The following is a 23,974-nucleotide window of genomic DNA, read 5'->3' as shown; positions in this document are numbered from 1 at the left end:
CAGAGTAGCCCAAGGTCCTATAGCAGGTTAGTAAGACAGCAAGGACCAGATCCAGCTCTCCTAATTTGCAGATGCATTTGGAAAGACTAGTGCCTTGGGTGAGGGGCCAAGAGCTTCCTCAGCCTACAAGATGTGGCAAAGGAAAACCATAAAGTATGATCCTAGTCCAGGGTAAGGAAGGTGTTAGATCCACTTCCCAAGCTAGCAAATCAAGCCAATTTCTTCCAGCCTCCCTGGGTTGAGGAAGAGCTGAGTTTGGTCTCATTGTTCCCTTCATCTGCCAGGTCTCTGATGGTGCTGACCTTAGCCCAGGGCGTCCTAGAGGAAGCTGTACTCCTTTGACATCCAGTGGGTGTCTCCTTGGCTGGTGCCCAAAAGTTAAACCATCTGCCCTCCCAGCAGCCCTCCCCACAGATCACAGGGAGATTCAATTTCTTTGGGGTGGGGGTTAGGGAGGTTGGGGGAAGCCAGCAACCTGCCTCAGTCTGTTTCAGATTCAGCTTGCATTGCTTCCTCCTTCCTTACCCTCTTCTGCTAAGCTCAGCCCCTCCAAAGGGAGAAAGTTATTGCCCAGTGACTCCTGCAAAGATCTCTGTGCTGATCTCTGGAAAAACTGGGTGTTCAATAGAATATCCCTTCTAATATTCAGTTTACACAAAGAACTTAATGCCTTGTTTCTTCCAAAGGTGTTTGCCTTTCAAAAATGAACAAGCAGCTGGGCATGGTGGCACACATCTGTAATCCCAGGACTTGGGAGGCTGAGGCAGGAGGATTGCTATGAGTTTAAGGCCAGCCTGGGCTACATAGTGAGTTCAAGGCCAGCCTGAACGACATGGTGAGACCCTGTCTCAAAAAACAAAAATAAACAAGCATCTACCTTCATGAATCCTCCAGGCATCCATGACAAAATGGTCATGGGATTTTTAGCAATTTCTTGCTGTACCTCTCAAATCAAGAATTCCTTGGAATTTGGGGTAGAGTGGAGAGTAAAGTTTTTCTGTCAGTTTCCTGTTTTATGGATTAAAAACAATTGTGTTTAAGTCTTTAACAATCCTTTTTAAAGGGAGGAAGTAGCAGGTGGGCTAAAAGTCACTATCCCAAGGCAGGTGTAGCCACCCTTTTCATTGGCTAAGTGGGCTAGGGCTAGGGACATGGCCTGGTGCTGGGACAGCAGTTGGGAACTCAGAGATGTTAAGGAGCTGGGCTCTAGAACCAGCTGCTGCCAGTGAGCCTTCATGGCCTTGGGATAAGCACTTCTCAGAGTTTGAGGGTTTTGCTCATTAGTGATATCAAACTATTGATCTGTGAGATGGTCTCTCTTAACCCCCAAATCCCAAGGTTCTTTCTGATTGCTCCTTTTTTTTTGGATTAAACTTGGGACCTTGCACTTTCGAGGCAGGCGGCAGAACCACTGAGCTAAATCCCCGGCCCCTGATTGCTCCTTTTGTCATTGTATTTTATCCCCTGGATGGATCACTTTGGGGCTAGAGTCCAGCCAGGGACTAGTTGTCCTGGTGGGATCAGCTTTGACTTTAGATGCTTGGCCAGGAAGCCAAAGAAACTTTCCAAGAGTGGCTCTTTCACTGTATCCCAGTCATCTTTGTGTAGGGAAGAGGTAAGGGTCAAAAGAATGGCCATGCCTTGCAAGCAAAAGGTCCTGAGTTTGATCCCCAGTACCAGGAAAAAAAAAAGTAAAGAATGACCAAAGAGGCCATCCTCCAAGGTCTTGGAAGGATGTGGACAACACTTCCTCTGGGAAGCATTTTCCTGTTGAGGTCTTTATGGGTGTGAAAAAGAAGAAAAATGAGACTGTGGAAAAGGCTGCTGACAAACATCTGCCCAGCCCAGGAATATTCAGAGACAAGATCTAAAAGGAAAGGTCAGGCAGCTGCTGGTGTGGAGACTCTGTGTTCTGAGATGCTCAGAGACAGCTTGTGAGAAGCCGTTGCATGGACTAAGGGTAGCCATTGGATGATTTGGGACTCTTTTGAACCCCAAAGCTGGGGGTCCTGACCTCCTAGGACATTCAGATCCAAGAGCAAAATTGGAAATAGATTTCTTGTGAGATTTTATTACTGATGACTAATAAAATAACTGCATAATTATATATGAGTGATGGTCAAAGATATTTTATTTGCATGTGACTTTGGACTCCATAGTTTCATTTCACAGAGATGAGAAGTCATACGGAAGAATAAACTCGATTGATCCTTGTTATAAATGTCTGCTAAAGAGACTTGGACAGGCTGGAATGGAGTTTACAATGAGGTGGGCTCAAAACAGGTCAAAAACTGTTGAATTCTAATCTCTAGTCTTCTGATCTCCAGGTTCAACATGAGGACAGAGCTCCCTGGCACTTGGTGCCAAGGAAGGCTTATTATGGGCGGGAGGTGCATTTCAGATGTTGGTATTCTTTAGAATTACCTTGTGAAACACACAGCTACACACCGGCCCAACCACAGGGCCTGGAATCTGTGCTTGAGAAACTCTTTGGGAAAAGGTGCACTGTCCCCAGTGACAGAGCTCTGCTGGAAAGCCTTGTTTGGCAAACATCTAGAGCCTTGTTCTGTGTCTGCTTCTCATTTGATAAGCCTTCCTTTTTTCTTAGCTGTGAGGAGGAACAAAGAATTAAGAACATGAGCCAGGTGTGGTGTTGGTTGCCGATATTCCCAGTACTTAGGAGGCTGAGGCAGGAGGATTGAGTTCGAGGCCAACTTGGGCTACATAGTGAGTTCAAGGCCAGCCTTAGCTATATAGCCAGTCCCTGTCTCGAAAAATAACTAAAAAACAAAAACCAAAAACAAACATGAAAAATACAGTACCTTGGAAACTTGAAGTCCCAGTGAGGATGAGATAGAATCTAGTTCAGGGCCCTGTACATGTGGATTGGCAGAGTGAAAAGTTGCCATGAGAGGACTTCTTAGGAGGTTGGAGAAAATGATGGAAAGCAGACTCAAGGAAGGTATTTTTAGGGAGAGGGCAGGAGATGGAATTTCTTTTTACCCCTGTCCCTCTAAACAGGGGCAGGTTATCCAAGGAGGCAGGAAGTATGAAAGGACACGAACCCCAGGCTGTTTTGGCCTCCCTCTCCCCCTAGACATTTCCATGTAACTCTGGAGCTTTATGGGACCTGGTGTGCTAACCTCAAGGGGAGTAGGTGGATCTCTGGTCTGAGGGCCATAGACCGATGGCCAGTGCTTGCTCTTTTCCAGTTAGACTCACCAGGCCCTTGGCAACTGTATCACCCTGAGTCCATGGAAAGTGTTTTGGAACAAGTGAGGAGCTCAGGAAACAAAATCAGAGTGTTTGGTTGGTGATGGAGAGAGGAGAGAAATGGAACCCAGGGTGACAGCTGAGGCTGTGGGGCTCGTGGGAGTAGCTGGAAGCCTGGTTTGCAAAGAGGGGCTGATGGCAGAGCGGACATCTAGAGAGAAGCAGGACTGGCTTATGTGTGTTCCGCATGGATGTGGGTGGGTCTGGATGCCGTCCATGTCAGATGCTTGGGCCTTCCATGGTCTCTGGGGCTGAGGTGGTAGCTTGCTGTTCAGGTGCCCTGATGTCAGCACCCAAGCCTTTCCAGGGATGGAGTGGCTGTGTTGGCAGCAGCACATACAGTATGGTACTTCATGTCCTGGAATGGGCCAAGACTCATTTTGTCAGGACATAACCCACCCAGGAGTCATCTATGCCTTTCCCATACCTCCTGCTCCAGGTACCAACAGGGCTTCAGCAAGAAGCTAAAGAGGGAGGGAGAGACACCAGCCTCAGGTTTAAGGAAATTGAACTGAGTGTAGTGGGAGGGTCCCTGGTCCTCAGACCTGCCTCCCAGCAGAGATTTGGGCCCAGCGGCACAGCTGCCTCCTGGAGATCAAGCTTTGGGGGCCAATAGGACAGTTTGTTTCATGGAGAGACTTTCTGTTGAGTAGTTATTTTGTTGTTGTTTCTGTTGGTACTGGGGATCAAACTTAGGACCTTGCGCTTTCGAGACAGGGTCAGTGCCACTGAGCTAAATCCCCAGGCCTGAGAAGTTATTTTTAGCCCAGGATGGAAGGTCATAGGGCATAAAGCTATCATCCTGTCTTTTTCACTCCAAATCATTTAGCAGAAGGTCAGGGGCAGCTTGGAACTAAGGTTAAAAAAACCACACACATGGGGCTGGGGATTTAGCTCAGTGGTTTCGCCGCCTGCTGTGCAAGCGCAAGGACCCGAGTTCGATCCCCGTTACCAAAAAACCAAAAAACAACAACCCCCCCCCACACTCACACACACACACACACACACACACACACACACACACACACACACCCCTAAACAAAAACAAAAAACAGGGAAGAGGGTGTGGACATAAATGTACATGCACATACTCTTGAATTGCTGTTTAGGGTCCAGGAGTGGAAAATATATAATAGTGTGAAGGTCATGGTAAACTCTCAACCTCTGAGGTCCTCATGCTTTTTGGATTGATAACAGGCTTCTCATTCCCATCAGGACAGAGGGTTTTTTGAGAATATCAGGAATGTTACAGGAGCTCAGACCTAGAATCCGTTTAGGGTTAGTATCATCAGCATCACCACAACCACCACCGCCACCACCACCACCACCATCAAGGGCAACAGGGACTTAAGGAAATAATGAGATTCTCCAGAAGACACACCTCAACCATCACTGCTATTCCAAGGGCAAATTCCACATCCTGGGAGACACACTTCAACATGACATCCCTTACTGGGCACCCTTGTAATGATGAGGGTCTGTGAGCAAAAACTTGGAGGTCCGGATTATTTGGTTTAGCAGTCGCAGTGTCTTGGAACCTTGTGTGTTAGAATTACCAAAGAATTTTTTTTTTCTCTTCAAGACTTGATGCTGGGGCTATACCTTGGACTATTTAAATTAAAACCACCAAGGAAGGGAGGAAAAATGGGACCAAGTAGCAGTGATTCCAGCATACAGGTAGTGCTGAGAAGCACAAGTGGAGTGGCAGGCTTATGGGTGGACTAGTCAGTGGATCTCCAAATGTAACATAAATGAATAACCTGAGCATCTCGTTAAGTGTGGATTCTGATCATTGGGTTGTGGTTGGGGCCTGAGATCCAGCATCTTCAGCAAGTTCCCAAGTAATACTGAGGGAGCTGGTTTCTAGACCTTTTTGAACAGTGAAAATTCCACTCAGAGATTGAGTAGTCTCCTGTGCAGCTCTGAAGTCAGATGGTCTTAGCCAGTCACTGGTTATGTGGCATTGGTAAGGCCCTCAGTGCCTCTGATTCCATTCTTCCCTTCTGTAAAACAGGGTTGTGAGTAATAACTTGTTTTCCAGAAACAAGTGGGATTAAGTAAATTCAGTGAGATTAAGTTAATGTTTTATTTTGCCTGTCACACTGAATAATTATATAAATATATCTCATATGAGATATATATATATATATCTTGCTGCTCAGAAGATTATCAGTCTCCTTTGGTTAAAACAAGTTAAAAAAGAAACAAAAACAAACAAAAAAACACCTAAGTTCTACTACCCATAGAATCTACCCATAGATTCTACTCCAGGGTAGGGTTGGGAAGCTAGTGATACAAGGGAAGAAGTTGGCAATTAGATGGTAAGGAAAGAAAATTTAGATGAGCAACATCCAGCTCCCCACCTTTACTGGTACCCACGTATAAACAAATATCCTCTAGTACTTTCTCCCATCTGGGAGCCGGAGGTCTGAGCCTTGGGAGAAAGTGCATGGAGGCAGAGGCTGAGTCCCCATGGGAAAGGATCTCGTGCCCCCTGAACATGTCATGGACCAGAAGTTGGCAGTTCTGTGTTCCAGCCACCCCTTAGTCACCTAGTGGCCATGTGTCTGGGTAGGTCAATGAGTGTCACTAACTTGGCTCTAAAATCTGCCTGACAGTAATAAAGAAAATTAAAAGTGGTTGTGTGTGTGAAAGTGCTTGGAGGAGTTTTATATATTATTATATGGAACTCTTTTATAAAAAAGGTCCCAAAGCTTGTGAATTTGACATAGGTTGGCTGTCTGTGGGGACTTATGAGGAAATATCCATTCCCCACTCCAGCTTTCTGAGAATTGGTTGGAGAACCCTGATGCAGAAGGCTGTCTTTTTGTTTGCTTGTTTGTTTGTTTGTTTTTGTTTCCCTGTATTAAGGCTAGAACCCAGTGCCTCACACATACTGGACAGGCACTCTACCATTGACCTACATCCACATCCCTCTTTAAATTTTGAGACAAGGCCTTGCTAGGTTGCCCAGGCTGGGCTCGTGTGATCATTCTGCCTTAGCCTCCCAAGTAGCTGGGTTTATAGGTATGCACTGCTACACCTAGCCCAGAAGGGCTTTTTCTTCATGGGAGGCAGAAACAGGAGGACCAAGTTTGGCCTGGGAGGGGATGTCTGTACCCAGCAGAGAGGTAGAGAAAGAGGCCTTGAGAATCGGGAGATGGGGACTGTCTCAGCCACCCCAAGCCTCCTGGACCCTTTTGTACCCCCTTCCCCACAACCATATATTGTCCTCCACTGCAGGCATCCTGAAACAGATCTGTCTGGGCAGGTGGGCAGAAGGGATAGGCCCAATCTATGCTTCCCCACCCATTTTCCAGAAATATTAAACGTGACCCTTGGCAGTGGTCTCTGGCTTATACTGAGCTCCTGTACTCTCTCACTCTGCTCTTCCTGTGGCCTGTGATCTCTGAGTAAATTCCAGGCCCTTAAAACAGGATCCCCTTGGAAGAGGTTGGCTGAGGCTAATAGGAGGCCCAGATTCTGTCTGTTTTGGATATCTCCTTAGGCCCTGTCCCCTCTAATCTGGTGTAGCGAGGCCAGCAAATGCCTGCCCTTAAGGGGACAGTGTTAGATGTATGACTTAATAAGGTTGAGAGTCACAAGTAATCCACTAAGTACTTTGGCATGTAACCTGAGATTATCTTGCCTGCAAACACCTGTTTTCACCTTTTTTGCTGATAGCAGTATACAAGGCATGGTGGTTAATGACTCTAGGAACTGACAAGGGATGTAATATACAAGCATCTGTCCTATCTCCTTGTGAGCCAGCCTGCATGTGCCCATCAGCAAGGTTGATGAAGGGCTGGAAGGGCTCACCCAAGTTTCCATCCATACACAGTCATTAAGACCTAATGGGGAGACTTGAAGGTCAGGGCCAGGGTGTGGAGGCTCTCAGGTTAGTGCAGCTGCTAACTGCCTTAGTAATGGACAACAGTCCAGTCCTTTAACTTCCTGATCCAAGGGCCCCACATCTTATGTAGGAGCCAGGTGGTTGTGAAGACCCAGGGAAGAAGGTAAAGCACTTGCATACGAGGCACACACCACACTCCTGGGAGAGGAAGCTAGATTGATATAGACTCTTGAGAGGCAGAACAAGTGCCAGCCCTCTGAACTGACCAAACATGTTCTAATCATTTAGAACTGCAAGTCCCTGCTTCGGGTGGCACAGAAGATGTTGGCAATTTGTTGGAGAATCATTTCTCTGCTGGAGACGCAAGTCTAGAGGAGAAAGAAAGGGTGCTATATGCAGATGCGGCCCTTCAAGACAAGAATCTGCTCCTTCACTACCCAGACAGCAGGGAGGCTGAGAGCTCAGAGCAGACCACCGCCGGGGTCCCTCCCACTGCCACCAGCCCAGACTCTGAGCCTGAAGCCACCCTCTCCAATGCCTCAGCTGCAGAAGCAGCTCCACCTGGGGATGTTATGGGGCCTGGGAAGGAAGAGGAGGGCCCATCAGGGGCAGGCATCTTTCCTCTGGGAGAGGATGAGGGGCCTGTGGAAGAGGACAGGCTAAAGCTCATTTCAGGAGGAGGGGAGGAGGCAGCTGGGCTGGGGCTCCCTACAGCAGGAGCTGTCAGTGGGAAGACAGAAGGACAGGTGGGGAGTGGTGAGGTTCCCCAAGAAGATGAGGAAGTCCTAAGAGACAGTCCCGTGCAGGAAGCAGCAGCAGGAACAGAAGAGCCTGAAGCCATTGGGACCTTTCCTAGCTTAGAGGGTGAAGAGTTTCACACCCCAGAGGTAGAAAGTGTGGGCATCCCAGGGCCTGATCATCACTCTGCAGAGCAAGATGGGCATGCAGTGACTGCAGAGGAGTCAGAGGCTGACACAGATATAGAAGCTAGGGAGGGAGCTGAGGACCAGCTCCCACCCCAGGTCCATGCCTTGGAGGCAGAAGGCAAGAGCAGCCCTGGGCCTGATCACCAGCCTACAGAGCTAGATGGTGATGCCACATCTGCAGAAGAGTCAGAGGCTGATATGGGGACAGAAGGTGGGGAGGGGGCTGAAGACCAGTCCCAACCCCAGCCCCAGGCCCATGCACTGGAAACAGAAGATGAGGGCAACCCAGGGCCTGATCACCAGCCCACAGAGCTAGATGGAGCCCCTGATGCTGCAATTGTGGGAGTAGAGTTGGAACCTGGTGTGGACACAGAAGCCAGGGAAGGGGCTGAGGACCAGGGGGAGCCAAGCCCCATCCAAGAGGCTGGGCCAGCCACGGAGGTCAGTGAAGAGTCTGGGGGTGTTCAGAGCTCCAGGCCTGGGGAGACTGATGAGGACCGCTCCCCTAAGGCTCAGGTGCCAGGGATGCCTGTGGAGGCCTCTGATGAGGCCTCCTCTGAAGAAGCTGATGGTGAAGAAGGTAGAAGTGAGGAGGAAGGAGTAGTTCCATCCCAAGAAGAGTCTGGAGAAGACAGTGGCGAGGGGGCTAGCTCAGAAGAAGAGGGGGAATCTGAGGAGGCTGAGCTCCAAGAAGCAACAGAAACCACAGATCACGAGGAGGAAGGAGCTCAGCTCGGCACAGAGGAACTGAATATAGGGTCTGAGGGTGGCAAGACGCAAGATCCTGAGGCAGAGGAGCCTGAAGAGGGACGTCAGGGGAGGGGGAATCCCATAATTGCTGCACAGGGTAGGAATTAATTCCTTGAGGCATCTCCAGCACCTTGGGAGGCCACATTCTTCATGGAAATCTTGTGTGTAGTGAGACAGGCAGGGATGGGATGGGCAGGAGAGTCTCTAGCTAGTACTGGATTGCTGGGTGGGGCTCCAGCTGGGGCACTGGCCTGGGGAGGTACCCTTGAGCTGCCACTCAGCCACTTACCACTAGTGTGGAGGGACCAAGTGAGAGGGTCCAGAGGGATCTGGCCACTTCTGAGTCAGGCCCTCAGGAACCTCCTCGTTAGGGTCACTACTTTAACATGGACCAGTGCTTTAAGGACAAGGGGACAAGAGGGCTGACAGCAGGGTTTGAGACCCCAAGTTGTCTGATGAAAAGGTGTTGGTGGGGGTCAACTAGGAGCCTAGTGATCACCTTGTGGCCTAGTACCTGTGTCTCCCCTTGAAGACCTCTCATAGGAGGCACGGGGAGCTGGGACTGAGGGGTTAGGATTGTGACAACTCAGGCTGTGACCACCAATGTCCCTTGAATGTCCACCTAAGGCCAAGCAGTCTTCAAAGGACTAGGAAACAGGAGGGAGGGGGAAAGGATGGGCCCAAGGTATTGGCAGCATTAGGGGTGTATCTGATGTGGGGGCTGCTCAGGCTCCTCAGTCTTCATCTATGTGCACGGCCACAGCAGAAATCAGGCTTTCAGGATGGAGGTTGGGGTCAAGTCTTCACTTTTCCACATAGCTCCCTTGCAGAATCTAATGTATGTACTCTCTGCCAGGTTTTGCACTCTCCATAAAGGGGATGGGGCTGCAGTCAGTATGCTCCTCCCCTTTCTCTGCTCCTCCTAATTTTGGGTCTGGGTTGCCTGGGTTTGATCTCCTGAAACACCACAGGACGCATGTTGGTACTGGCCTCCCTGTGCCCCACAGGTCTAAATCCACCCCGAGAAAATTCTGTGACTTTAGAGATCCATGAATGTGAGCAAACTTCTCTGCTCAGGGGCTGGTGGCAGGCATGGGGATTTCTTGTTTGTATGGTCAGGACAGTTGACCTCCAGCGCATGCACATGCACAAACACAATGCATGGCAGCAGCTCCTTCTCTGTTCTCCTATCCATGTGATCCTGATAAGATGCTCATTCCATCAGTCAGTTGCCTTCCTAGAGCCTGTTGTGGGTGCCTGTTGCCATAGGATGAGATACAGACCCCCATGGTGGCACCTGTGAGGCTGTCTGGTCAGCTCCTGTGAATCCCTTTGGCTCTCCAGCACCTAGCTCTGCACCCCTGTGGCTGGCCATAGGCTTCTTACTGCTTCTTGCTAAACTCTTCGTTGGTCCTTTGCAAAAAAACCCCAACCCTTTCCTTCTTCAGTAATGGACTCCTCAAGAAGGTTTCTGTAACTCCCTGCTAAGTCTGTGGGCATGCTTCTTCTTAGGTCCACTTAGCTGCTGTGATTTTTTTCTTTCCTAGCCTCCTCACTGCTCACAATATTTATTTTTATTTTATTATTTTATTTCATTTGTTTACAGTAGTGGGGATTGAAGCTAGGACCTTTGCATTGAGCTACATCCCCAGCCCTTTTTATTTTTTATTTTTAAAATTTTTTATTCATTTTTATTTTTTATTTAGAGACAGGGTCTTTCTAAGTTGCCCAGACTGGGCTTGAATTTGCAGTCCTCCTGCCTCAGTCTCCTAGATTGCTGGGATTACAGGCATGTGCCACCATGCCTGGCCATTACTATATATTTAAAATACCATTTATCAGCTTTTTCCCACTGACTCTAGGACAGGTTCCTAGGGGAGAAGCTGTGCCTGTGTGAGTACCACTGCATTTCTAGCATGATTCTTGATGCTTGGCATGTAGTAGGGGCACAGTATATTTTTGTTGAATAAATAAAATGATAATAGTGCTTGGAGGTTGAGGTTGGATTTTCAAATTGCATTGTAAAGGCAGAACTCAGTTCAGTTCAAGCTGGTGGCTAGCTTAGCACTGAGACCCAGCCCCATGCCATTCCTGTGAGACTAAGAACTTTGCCCTGATGCCGTTTTCTGCTTCTCTGCAGAAGAGACAGAGGATGTGAGTGAAGAAGCCCCAATGAGGGACCGCTCCCACATCGAGAAGACCTTGATGCTAAATGAGGACAAGCCAGCTGATGATTATTCAGGTAAGCAGAGGTGGGAGACAGGCCGGGGTAGTCCCATGGGTGGCAGCTAGGCAGAACCTCTGAGGTGACTGGGAGCCAGAGCCCAATGGGCCTGTAGCCAGGGGGGACCACAGGAAAGAGGAGAGCCCTGGAGGTGGGGAGCCACAAGAGGAGGATCTGTGAGCAGGACCAAGGTAGGTCAGCCGGGAGGAGGACAGTGATCCAATCAGAAGGACCTGTGTAAGTGCTGAGGGCAAATCCCAGGGCTGCCACCGGAAGGATGTGCTAGCCTCTGCTCTGGCCAGGAAGGTAGTTAATAACAATGCATCCCATTTGCTTTGATTTTTATTTTGCAAATCTTTTATGTTTCATTTCATCCTAATAATAACCCAAGAATTTCAGTAATGCTTGTGGCTGGGGATTTAGCTCAGTGGTTTTGCCACCTGCTGTGCAAGTGCAAGGACCCAAGTTCGATCCCCAGTACCCCCCCCCCCAAATTTAATAATGCTTGTTGTCTCCTCTTAAACCAATGAGCTAGTTAAGCTCAGAGCAAGGCAGCAATTTGGTCTTGGCTCATAACCAGAGAGGGCAAAGTGAGGGCTAGAGCCTCCCTAGCCTAACCCTGGGTCCCATGTACCATTCTCTTGTGCAAACACCCAGCAGCTTCCAGCTGTTTGCTGCGTTTTCTCAGAAGGATACCTGGGAATGTCTGGATCCTCTCAGGATCACCTTCAGTGCAGTATGTGCAAGGGCCAGGGTGGTCATGCTGCTGACCTGCTGGGTAACCAGCCCCTCTGCCCTCTGGGCCTAGGGCAGGGCAAGCTGAAGTGGGCAGCAGAGAGAAAGAGATCGAAGTCTTATCTCACAAAGAATGAGCCTTTAGATAGGGTATGGGCTGAGCTGGTGTTTTCAAGACATGCTGTTCAAGTGGGGAAGGAGGCAAGAGGTTTAAAAAAATGGCTAAGGCAGCTTTGTCAGGATTGATAGGAATGGTTTTGGTTTGAGGATTTCAGAAGATTGTGATGTGAACCAGCTCTCTCCATGATATTACATAGTCTCTGGGCTGCAAACAGTCCCTTATCTTCCGCAGGCAGAGGTAAAATCACTTGGGCTGTAAGACTGCTCCCCAGTGAAGGAGCCACCTGGAACCTACCTTGTCTGATTCTGCCCCCCTCACCCCTTTCTGCCCTTAGCAGTGTTGCAGCGGCTTCGAAAGATCTACCATACATCCATCAAGCCCCTGGAGCAGTCTTACAAATACAATGAGCTTCGGCAGCATGAGATCACAGGTATAGCATGCGTCTGGAGTGGGGGGCTGCATCTCTGACCCACTGTGGTGCCCACACAGGTTCACAAGCTTCATGAGAAGTATGCACAAGGATGCTAGTGGAGGTCTCCTGCAGAGTTGGATAGGACAGCGACCTCAGTCCTGTGAAGCATGCCCATCACGCACAATACTATATGAGAGTTTGACAGACAGCATTTCATTGTGAAACATTTATATCTCGGTACTACAGTTTTTGATTTTCAGGGTAGTGATGCCAACTTCAATCCATGAGCTCAAGAGCCCTCAAGGGTTTCCTATTCACTTAGTGCATCATGTCTGAGTCTTCTGATTGGACTGGAATCCTCTCTTGCCCCTTAGTAAACCTCTTCCTGAGTGGTTTCTCTTGGATCTGGATTCTTTTAAAAATTGGTTTTCAAAATACCAAAAGTAAGACATACTTGCTGCAAATTTTTTTCAAATACTGCAGTATTTGAACTAAAAATTCCTTCATTGATCTTCAACTTCTCTAATTCCACTCCCAGGGACACCCACTGTTACAATTTCTTGTGAATGCTTGGAGACATTTCCTCTACATATGTGAACATAAAAAGTATGTCTTTTTCTTTTACACAAATGGGATCATATTATGTCAACTGTGTACACATGTGTGGATACATGTGCATGTATGCACATTTGCATGTGTTGGTCTCTCTTATTCTTTCTGTGGGTGCTTAGTTCTCTCTCTTTTTAAAATAAATTTTATTTTATTTTATTTTATCCCTTTTCCCTCCTCAAGCCCCTCCTGGTTCTCTCTTACATGAATTCACCAGTGTCTGTATTACTGGTCTTTTCCTGATGAACAATAGGATGGTTTCCATATTCCATTTAAAAAAATGTTCCAAACATGACTATAATCATTTATTTTATGCAAGTATCTTTGTAGGATATGTTCTTGAAATGGAACACTGGAATTAAACATTTTGATAATTGTTGCCAAATTGCCTAAAATGTACTAGTTTGTACTCATAAGAATGATAGATGAGAGTTCTTGTTCCCCCACAGCTATGTCATGTTTAAGTGTTACTCATTTTCGTGGTACTGGGGATGGAACTTTCTATATGCTGGCAAGCACTGTACCACTGAGCAACATCCCAAGCTACTGTTACTCACCTTTTGAAGCTTTTGTAATGATATCTTATTTTTGTTTTTTGTTTGTTTTTTTGGTACCGGGGATCGAACTCAGGACCTTGCACTTGAGTGGCAGGCTCTGGAACCACTGAGCTAAATCCCCGGCCCAGTGATATCTTATTTTTATTTTTATTTTTGGTACCGGGGATCAAACTTGGGTCCTCGTGCTTGCAAGGCAGGTGGCGGAACCACTGAGCTAAATCCCCAGCCCTGTATCTTATTTTTATTGATTGACTGATTGTGTTAGGTCCTTGAATATGCTAGGCAAGTGCTCTACCACTGAGCTACACTCTCTGCCCTTATTGCTGTTTCAATTGTAAGTGACATCACAGATCTCTTCCTGTGTTAATTGGGTATTTCCGTGTTGTCTCACTCGATTCTCTCAATGGCTATAGAGTGGATAGAGTATTATAAAGTATATATTATTCCAGCTTTATTGAAGAGGAACCTGATGCCCAGGAAGTGCTGGGTTACCTAAATTACACAGCTGGAATGAGGACTGTGACTTTCTGTTTCTTCTCCTAGGGATTACTCTGTCCTACTACTTTCCATACTGTTTCTTGTAAGCAGAGGTGTGAGGTTACGCAGTCTTCTAGTGGCTTTCCTTTGTCCTTTGACCTTGACTTCTTTCCCAGCTCTGGCACCGAGTGGTGTGGCCTTTCCAGGAGGCACCAATGTTGAAGTAGCAGAGGCCAGGAGGCTGCTGCCCATCCCAGGAATGGTACTCTGGAGCGAGGGCTTGCCTGGCTCCTGGTTCACTTTCTGGACTTGGCTCTTCTTCCCTAGTCTCTCACCAGTTCCTGCCTGACCTGCTGTCCTTCCGGCTCATAGCCGACGACAACATATGCCCGCAATGCCCCCTGCTGTGGAGAGCTGGAATAGCAGCGTGGGAAGCCCTGTTTGTGCTCTCAGAATTTGCAGGTCCCCTGTCCACCTTGGTGTCACCATGGTTTGTGTAAAGAAGCTTTCGGTAAAGTGTTTATGGCTATACCCAAGGACTCCTTCCCTGGGCCTGCCCCCAATCAGATCAGATGGGTCTCTCTCTTGTGTGGTTGTGTGTGTGTGCATGTGTGTGTTTACAGAAAGGGAAGGAGGGAGCAGGGACACAGTATTGGTTTCAGGTAATGTGTGTGTGCCTGCCACTTACAAGAGATCATCTTCTAGGACTTGGCTTCACTCCAGAGAAAGAAAACCAGAACAACAAAAAGAAAGTATGTGATACTACTCTTTGTATAAAAAAGATAAGGAATAGGATATATACAAACACTTTATACATGCATTAAGATATCTGGAACACTATGTAGGAAACTAGTACTGTTACCAGGCACAGTAGTGTGTGTAGTGTATATGTGTGTGTGTGTGTGTGTGTGTGTGTGTGTGTGTGTGTGTGTAGTCCCAGCTGCTTGGGATGCTGAGACAGGAGGATCATTTGAGTCCGGGAGTTTGATGCCAGTCTAGGTATCACAGTAAGACTCTGTATCCAAAGGGAAATGAAAGGAAGAAAGAAAGAAATTAGCAGCAGTAGTTACCTATAGAGGCAGTGTTATGATCCAGGCAAGGATGAGAGTCTTCCCTTATATGCTTTTTTAGACTTCTGATTTTTGAGCTAAGAAATTAAAGTATAAGAAATAAATGAAAAAAGCTGATGTGATGGCACATGCCTATAATTCCAGCTACTTGGGAGACTGAGGCAGGAAAATTGCAAGTTCAAGGCCACCTTAGGCAACTTAATGAGACCCTGTCTCAAAAAAAAAATATTAAAGCATGTCTGTAATCCCAGTAATTGAGAGGTTAAAGCAGGAGGATCATGAGTTCAAGGCCAGCCTGGAGTATGTAGTGAGACCTTGTATCGAAAAATAAACAAAAACCAAAACTAAAAAAATAATTTTTAAAAGGGGTGGAGATATAACTTAGTGCTCCCTGGGTTTTATTCCTAGTACTAGAAAAAAAAAGAAAGAAAAGAAAAGAACAAAAAAAGGAGGTCTACAAGCTCAGGGAGACAGGAAGGTCTGGAGAATCTAGGTGCTCAATTATCCCAGGCTAATTGTTCAGATAATTACTGAGAGGGCAGAACAAAATTGACCACAATCTTGGTCAGTCTTCCTCCTCTCCTCTCCTCCACCTCCTCCTCCTCCTCCTCCTCCTCCTCCTCTCCGCTCCTCTTCTCCTCCTCCCCTCTTCCACTTCCTCCTTCAAATCAGCAACAAGATTGACCACATCCCATGTCAGAAGCCCCTACCTACCCTCTTAGACTCTGATTTTTTTTTTTTGAGGTGCTGGGTTCCTTTCACATGCTAAGCAAGCACTCTACCACTGAACTACATCCCTACTTTTGAAAGCACTGGTAAACTTTCCACTATTTTAGAAAGTTCCACTGTCCCAACTTTTGAAAGCATTGGAGAATTTTGCTTTTCTTCTTAGGGATCCAAGCTGGAGTGGTCCAGGCAGGACGTGCTCCCCAGCATGGTCTCTCGAAGGCTTGGAGCTTGCAGCTTGGACTCTAAGAACCCAAGGATTAAGTTTAGTGTTTGGTCTTGAATGGTGTCACATTTGTCATGAACTTTGGAGGCTAATATTTGAGACTGGCCCTAGACTCAGCCAGGGTTAGGCTGAGTGCAAGTTGGGGATTTGGAGAGCCACAGTGAAGAGGAGAGCAGAGCTTCAGAGAAGGGGAAAGGCAGGGCTGGATTTCAGATGGTCCAAGATTGTATAAGATTCTTCCATGTCCATTCTTCTCTTTATCAATCCAGTAGCAGAGCTTCAACTTCTCTCCATGTGGAAGCTCTATCCTCCTTTTTTATGAACTATTCTCTTCCAGATTTAACCAAGAATCTTTGCTTAGAGTGAGAGCTTGAGCCAGTATCTGTTGAATTCACTTCCTCCTTCTGGTATAGGCAAATGTGCCAAGGATCTGGGCAAGGTTAAAACAAGGACTTGTGGCATCTTTTAACTGAATGTTTGCTTTTGATTGCTGCACACTGTTTGATCCATATAGAATCCCACAGTTCAGCTGGATGACAGCTGAGGATGCAGAGGGCTTTTAGAGAACAGTGCCACTCCTATAGTAAGAATCAGTGTTAGTTCATTTCCATTTTTATTTCTTGTTTTCCACAGATGGGGAAATTACTTCTAAGCCAATGGTGTTGTTCCTTGGACCGTGGAGTGTTGGTAAATCCACCATGATAAACTACCTCCTTGGGTTGGAAAACACTCGCTACCAGCTCTATACAGGTAAGAGATTTTTTGGTGTGTGATTGTTCATATTTGAGTGCCATATGTAAAAGCACTATGAAAAATAAAACATTAATATAATCTTCAATCTAATAATTAAAACCATGTACAACAAGAAACTGGCAGCTATACCAATGTTCATAGCAGCATTATTCATAATAGCCCCAAAGTGAAAACAGCCCAGATGTCCATTAGTGGATGTATGGAAACCAAAATGTGGTCTGTCCATACAGTGCAATGTTATTAAACCTTAGAAAGGAATTATATGTGCTATTCGGATGTATCAGACACAGTTGATACATGCTACAACATGGATGGACCTTGAAGACATTATGCTAAGTGAAACAGGCCAGGCACAAAAAGACAATTGTTGTGTGGTTCCACTTACATGAGGTATCTACAGTGGAAAACTTCAGAGTCAAAAAGTAGAGTAGAGGGCCAGGGATTTAGCTCAGTGGTTTCACTGCCTGCTGCGCAAGCACAAGGACCCGAGTTCGATCCCCAGGACCAAAAAAAAAAAAAAAAAAAAGTAGAGTAGAGGTTGCCAGGGGCTTGAGGGGGAGAGGGAAAAAGAATTACTGTTTTTTGTTTTGTTTTTTTGTTTGGGTACTGGGGATTGAACTCAGGACCTTGTGCTTTTGAGGCAGGCAGTGGCACCACTGAGCTAAATCCCCAGCCCAAGAGTTACTATTTAATGGGGACAGAGTTTCCCTTTGGGAAGATGAAAAAGTTCTGGAAATAGATGGTGGTGATAGTTGCACAACAATATGAATGTACTTATGCTGCTGAACTGTACATTTAAAGATGTTCAAAATGGTAAATTCTGTGTTAGTTTTATTTTGCCATAATTTTGTTTTGTTTTTCTTTTTTGGTACCAGGGATCGAACTCTGGTCCTTGCGCTTGCGCAGAAGGTGGCAAAACCACTGAGCTAAATCCCTGGCCCTATTTTACCATAATTTTAAAAACCACTGACTTAGCAAACATATCCCGTCCTTATGGCAAGTCTCTCCAAGACACCTTGTTTTTCCATTGTTACATTCTTTGTAGTAGTCTGTTTTGCAGAGATTACTGTTTTTGTATAATTTCACCCATGTGTAGGTGCTGAGCCCACCACCTCTGAGTTCACAGTCCTCATGCACGGGCCCAAACTGAAAACGATTGAGGGTATTGTCATGGCTGCTGACAGTGCCAGGTCCTTTTCACCCCTGGAGAAGTTTGGCCAGAATTTCCTAGAGAAGCTCATTGGCATTGAGGTTCCCCACAAGCTTCTGGAGCGGGTCACTTTTGTGGATACACCTGGCATCATTGAGAACCGCAAGCAACAAGAAAGAGGTAATTTAGCACCCATTTCTTTCTTTCTTTTTTTTTTTTGGTACCGGGGATTGAACTTGGGTCCTTGTGCTTGCGAGGCAAGCATCGGAACCACTGAGCTAAATCCCCAGCCCTAGCACCCATTTCTGAATAGCAGTTTCTCTCTTACTGTTTTGACAGTAGGTGGTAGGCGAGCAGGGGAGAAGGGATGTCCCCAGTGTTGTCTAAGATCAGGAGATATTCTTTATCTCCAACTCCTTCTTGTCATTGACGTGCCATTTGGGTTTTGCAGTATCTTGTCCTCCTACCTCCCCAAGGATGATTTGGTTTGGGGCCAGTATTTTCCCAGGAGGGGAGCTAGTCTTCTCCACAAGAGCTCCTAGAGGTCCAAGCGGGGGCCGAGTTGACTTTGGGAAGCCCAATCTGTCCTGGGTAGTCAAAAGTCTGGACTAATTGGATCCTTATATCTGACTTCTTTGTTCCCCTCCTTCTTTATTTTCTTTATTTTTTTTTTGGTACTGGGGATTGAACTTGGGTCCTTGCGCTTGCGCAGCAGGCTCCAAAACCACTGAGCTAAATCCCTGGCCCCTATATCTGACTTCTGGCTAAACTGAGTCTGGGACTCTGAGGTTTACCCTGTATTGGACCTGACCTTCAACTCTTCCTATGGCCACTTTTTGCTTTGTCAGGTCTGCTTCAATCTAAACTTTGATCAGACTTTCCAGAACCCTGTTTATCTTTAGGTGGCAGGGGAAAGCCACTTTGGGGTTGGCAGATATGAGACTATGACATAGGCCACTGAGTACTGCCGTGACACAAGTCTATCTGTATATGTATTGGTGAGTCCTAAAAAGGGCAGTCATAAGAATATGTGACCAGATGGCAGATCTCAGTTTATGATTATGACTTTCACTTGGGTTATAACTAGACCTTATTAGTAGTAATATTATCATTAATAATTCTTATAACAAATTCATACCCCTATTATGATTGGATAATTTTAAGTTTTATTCATTGTCCATTGTTTTTCAAGATAGCTGTTCCTTGTTGCTTTATTTTGTAAATGAGAAAACTGAAGAAAGCAGTCAAAGGAATTAAAATATATTGGACACCATTATATGACTAGAGCTTTATTTAGGTGCTTTTCTATTCTATTATGACACAGTAATCTTTATATAAGCTTTGGTGTTATTGCTCTTCTTGTTATTTTGTGGCTAAAGAGCTAGAGTTTAGGAATGTTTACTATTCAGCTAGCCAGTGGCAAAGCCCAAATTCCATCTAGGTCCTGACACTGACCCACATTTCTTTATCCTAAATCACACATCCTCTCTTACTTTCTTCTAATTCTTTGACTTCTAGCCTTTTATGCCTTTGCCTCTGCTCTAGACCTTTTAAAACAGTTGGAAAATCTCCACTTTTAACAAGTATTTTGCTTTCCTGGAGACCTGGATTCCATTATAGATTAAATCAAGGATCAAGCAGTTCTTGGTTGAAGGTTGATAAAGGGAAGGAAATATGCAATTCATTTTAAACAGTCTTTAGAAACCCAGAAACTTGGGCCAGGGATTTAGCTCAGTGGTGCCGCTGCCTGCCATGCAAGCGCAAGGTCCTGAGTTCAATCCCCGGTACTAAACAAACAAAAAAAGAAACCCAGAAACTCTCTGGTTCTGACTTCTTTCAATCCACAGAATGGTTTGGTTCAAAAGGGAAGTATGAGGGGTTTTGCAGGAGCTCCACTCAGCTTGTCTTCTCCCTCCTGTTTCTCCAAGGCTACCCCTTCAATGATGTGTGCCAATGGTTCATCGACAGAGCTGATCTCATTTTTGTTGTCTTTGACCCTACCAAGCTGGATGTGGGTCTGGAGCTGGAGATGCTCTTCCGCCAGCTGAAGGGACGTGAGTCCCAGATAAGGATCATCCTGAACAAAGCTGACAACCTGGCCACACAAATGCTAATGCGTGTGTATGGAGCCCTCTTCTGGAGCTTGGCTCCTCTCATCAATGTCACAGAACCCCCAAGGGTTTACGTTAGTTCCTTCTGGCCACAAGATTATAAACCCGACACCCACCGGGAACTGTTCCTCAAAGAAGAGATCTCCCTCCTGGAAGACCTGAACCAGGTGATTGAGAACAGGTTGGAGAATAAGATTGCCTTCATCCGCCAGCATGCCATCCGGGTCCGCATTCATGCCCTGTTGGTTGACCGCTATCTGCAGACTTACAAAGACAAAATGACCTTCTTCAGTGATGGTGAACTGGTCTTTAAAGACATTGTGGAAGATCCTGATAAATTCTACATCTTCAAGACTATTCTGGCAAAGACCAATGTCAGCAAGTTTGACCTTCCCAACCGTGAGGCTTATAAGGACTTCTTTGGCATCAACCCCATTTCCAGTTTCAAACTCCTCTCTCAGCAGTGCTCCTACATGGGAGGATGCTTTCTGGAGAAGATTGAGCGGGCCATCACCCAAGAGCTCCCCGGCCTCCTGGGTAGCCTTGGGCTTGGGAAGAATCCAGGTGCTCTCAACTGTGACAAAACAGGGTGTGGTGAAACCCCAAAGAATCGCTACAGGAAGCACTAGGTTGTGTGTAGCCATTCTTGGGTTCCCATTGGTGAATGAGCTTGTGTCCTAACTGTCTAAGAGGTCCTGGTTTAACCCTTTGAGCCACACTGGTGAGAATCAGTAAGCGTTGGAGATTTGGGAGTTTGTTGAGGCTGGTGGTGGGGGAAGGTGCATGGGTCTAGGGAGGAGAGTGGAAACTGTGAATCATAGTTTGCTTGTCTTGTTGCTGCAGTTAGGGAACCTGACTAAGTCAGGCTCCACTTGCTTTTCCTGGGTCCTGTCTTAGAGGGACAGAAAGCAGCCAAATTCTAGTGTATACAAAAATCAATGAGGTCAAATAAGCTAAATGCAGCTGAAATTCCTTTCCCCCCAGTATTCTGGGTGGATAATGAAGCCTGAGTTATATACACTTCTCAGGTCTGTGCTGGCTCCTTCCATATAGTCTTCTGTTTGTTCTCCAGCCTTCCTTTTCTCCCTCCCAAGCTTGGGTTGGCTTTCAACAATGGGAAATCTCTCGGGTCTGAATCTACCTGAGTTCTGAGTCTGTCCCAAGGTCCTCTTCCCTGTTTCTTCAGGGGTTGGGGTCATGGGTAGGATACCTGAACACTAAGAACCAGAGTTCCCAGGTTAGGATGAAGATCTGTCCCCCTCAGCACCATTTCTTTGATGTCTCACCTAGGGAGCTCAGAGCCTTCCTTGGCCTGAAGACAATGAGTGGGCAGAGTATTCAGGTAATTCCCCTCTTAGAAATGACATAAATGAAGGTCCTGAAAGGGCTCAGGGGGTTAATTGGTTTGCAGTGTGTCTTTGTCTATTGCATGTCTTGGAAAACTCAGATCCCAAAAGTGTTGGGTTTCAGAGTGGTCAGTGGAGACCCTGATCCTTGTCCTTAGGGACTTCTCTGGGCAGCCAGCCTCTCCCAAATTTAGGAGGAGGCTGTTTCCACAAGTGCTCCATGGGAGCATTTGGCAGAGGAGTTGTTCCTTCTGGTTCCTTCTACTATGGCTTTTCCTTTCCTTTTTTCTCCATTCCCTGATGCACCAACACTTAAAACTAGGAGAACTTTCCTAGAATCAGAACTAATACCAGCCATTCAGCATTGGTGACAACTAAGCCTTAAAGTTAAGCTTCACCTGCACCTGTTGTGGATAGTTGCTGAATGTACCACAGAATGGCTACAGCCTCAAACAACAATGCATGTGAATCCATGGGTACATTGCCTAGGAGAGATTAGAGAGGTGATATACCCAAAGGCACAGAGAAAGAACTCATCTTGAGAATCCTGCAAGGCTGGCAGGCACTGCCACCTCAGAGGGGACATGGGAGGGGGCACCCTGGAGGATGGGGTCCTCCAGAAGGAGTGCACACACCATCCCAGGGCTGCCTCCACGGGCTCCTTTCAGTACAGCCAGTCTCCCCTCATGGGGGACAAGCCTTTCTGGGGGTCTTAACTACCAGGCGTGGGTTGGATCCAGCAGCACCAGGAAGTCATCTGTACCAGAAGGAAAGTGGATAGGAAGGCTGAGCAAGAGGTCCTCTGAAGATCAGCCAGTGTAAGTGGATTGGTGACCAGATGGGGTCCTCACAGAGAACTGCAGTTTAGGAGTTCACGTTTCTCAAAATTCTTAGCAATCCAGAGCCTGCTGCAAGAGGCTTTGTGAATGGCCTCCCATGATACCTCCTCTGATCAAGACCTCCCACAAGAGAACCAAAGTATCCAAAGTCATCAGGATGTGCTTTCCAAAAAGCAAGTCAACTGGAAAAGAAAAGCAAGTTCTGTAAAGGGTGTCCACAGAGCCTGGTAGCTGGGGCAGAGAAGCCACAATCTATCTTGAACTTTTTTTCCCATTAAAACAAATAACCAATCCCCTTGCCTCATTATTACTTTTCCCTCTTGGGGGACCGTCCCTTTTTCCTTTGAGCTCCTCATGCCCATCTGCTGCTTTTGGTGTATCTGTTTTTTCTCAGTGCAGTCAGGGAAATAAAAAATGCAGAACTGTATGGGTTTGTCATAGCTGTCAATGTCACCATTGCTTTGGGGAAATGGGTGGAACAAGTCTAATAAACTCATGAAATATTTGTACTTTGGGGGCACTACCTTATCAGTATGTCCCCTTTGGAGTTTTGTTTCCTCTTTCTCTCTCTTTCTATTCTGTTCCACTTCTCATGCTTTGTTTGGACTTACCTTTCCTCTATTGCCCACAGACCTACTGATCAATCAGCACAGGTTCTAAGTGCCTGTTCTTTGCCCAGGTTTGTGGAGATAGATTTCAAGGAGGATTCTCTTTAGGAATAGAGGGCTAGGAATTACAGGAAACTTAGGATCCAGAGATTCCGCAAGGTCGGTATCTGTATTTGTGCCAAAACAGTGGCCGACCCTTTCCAGTGTTCTTTCCCTTCTGATTTCATCAGGGAGAAAGTCTCAATAAAGCTCCAATCTCTCTTTAACATCTTGTCCTCCCCAATTATCTCCAGCCAGGTGAATCTCTTATCTTCCATTTTATCTAGTACAGTGTGCTTCTTTTCACATTTCTTGGGGGTAGGCTGGAAGTATATAAATTGCTTGCCCTTGTTTTGGATGCTTTCTGGTACCTTATTTCAGTAACTCCTTCCAGCTTCTAGCCTTCCTGGTGCTGAAGATGATTTAACTCCCCAGGTGACTATAAATCCAAGGTCACCCCAAGTCACCATTCTCCCTGGCATCCAGGGCAGCAGCCCTTTTGAACAGGGCCACTTGAAATTTATTCCTCATAGAGGTGGCTCAGGCAGTTATACCATTTGGTCCACTCCACCATGCAACAGCCTCATGATCCTCACAGCCCTGGTGGAAGAAGCCCCAGGTCTGCCAGAATGGCAAGGATGGTTGCCTCCCTCAGCTGCTCCACAAAATGACTGCCCCCTCCTTCTCTATGTACCTGTCTTTAGAGAAACCTAAAAGCACCCTTGACTCCCTTGGCCAGTGCCCTTCCTCCAGATTTCACTGTTTCTGGTATTCTGGTTAGAACAGGGCTCCTTTAATTTTGAATTTTCCCTCTGGGGTCTGCCAAGAAGTTTCACACTCTTGCTTGAAAACTGAGTATGAAAGGGAAAGAACTGGACCCTGAGAGGAGGTGGGAGGTTAGAAATAGCCAAAAAGGGAAAGCAGGACCTAGAAACCCAGGCCACCACCCATGCAGTTTGCCAGAGAGGATGCCAGATTCTGTAGCTATGGCTGACATCTCTGGGTTTTCTCGATTTGGGAAACTGATTTTAGGGTTGGGGGTGTGGGCCCATGCTCTCCCTTGCTGGCATTCTGATCATGGGGACTCTGCACCCTACAGACAGACCTTGGGCAACTGAGCAGTCTGATCTATTAAGGCCACTCCTGCTCATGGATTCCACCCTGGTTCC

General features: G+C 46.6%; 1 protein-coding gene across 5 annotated transcripts in view; it reads left to right on the top strand.

The window, feature by feature from the left end:
• Nucleotides 1-22,667, top strand: part of Srl (sarcalumenin) — a 61,116-nt gene extending 38,449 nt beyond the window's left edge. For 2 of the 5 annotated variants that reach the window (XM_021244446.2, XM_013065536.3), the window contains exons 2-6: nucleotides 10,943-11,044; nucleotides 12,217-12,312; nucleotides 16,593-16,709; nucleotides 17,809-18,042; nucleotides 19,791-22,667. In XM_021244446.2, coding sequence (XP_021100105.1) covers nucleotides 10,975-11,044; nucleotides 12,217-12,312; nucleotides 16,593-16,709; nucleotides 17,809-18,042; nucleotides 19,791-20,602 — 1,329 coding nt within the window. In that variant the 5' untranslated portion in view covers nucleotides 10,943-10,974 and the 3' untranslated portion in view covers nucleotides 20,603-22,667. Of the gene's footprint in view, nucleotides 1-7,414; nucleotides 8,900-10,942; nucleotides 11,045-12,216; nucleotides 12,313-16,592; nucleotides 16,710-17,808; nucleotides 18,043-19,790 lie in introns of all 5 variants that reach the window. The other 3 variants (XM_021244444.2, XM_021244443.2, XM_087202679.1) reach the window with 3 other exon arrangements.
• Nucleotides 22,668-23,974: the final 1,307 nt, after the last annotated feature.

The sequence above is a fragment of the Heterocephalus glaber genome, unplaced genomic scaffold, assembly GCF_053883595.1.
Source record: "Heterocephalus glaber isolate CG9 unplaced genomic scaffold, H.glaber_assembly_v1.0 deba00001781, whole genome shotgun sequence".
Classification (NCBI taxonomy): Eukaryota; Metazoa; Chordata; class Mammalia; order Rodentia; family Bathyergidae; genus Heterocephalus; species Heterocephalus glaber.
The sequence above is the reverse complement of the archived record's forward strand: the minus strand, read 5'-3'. Positions and strand labels throughout refer to the sequence as shown.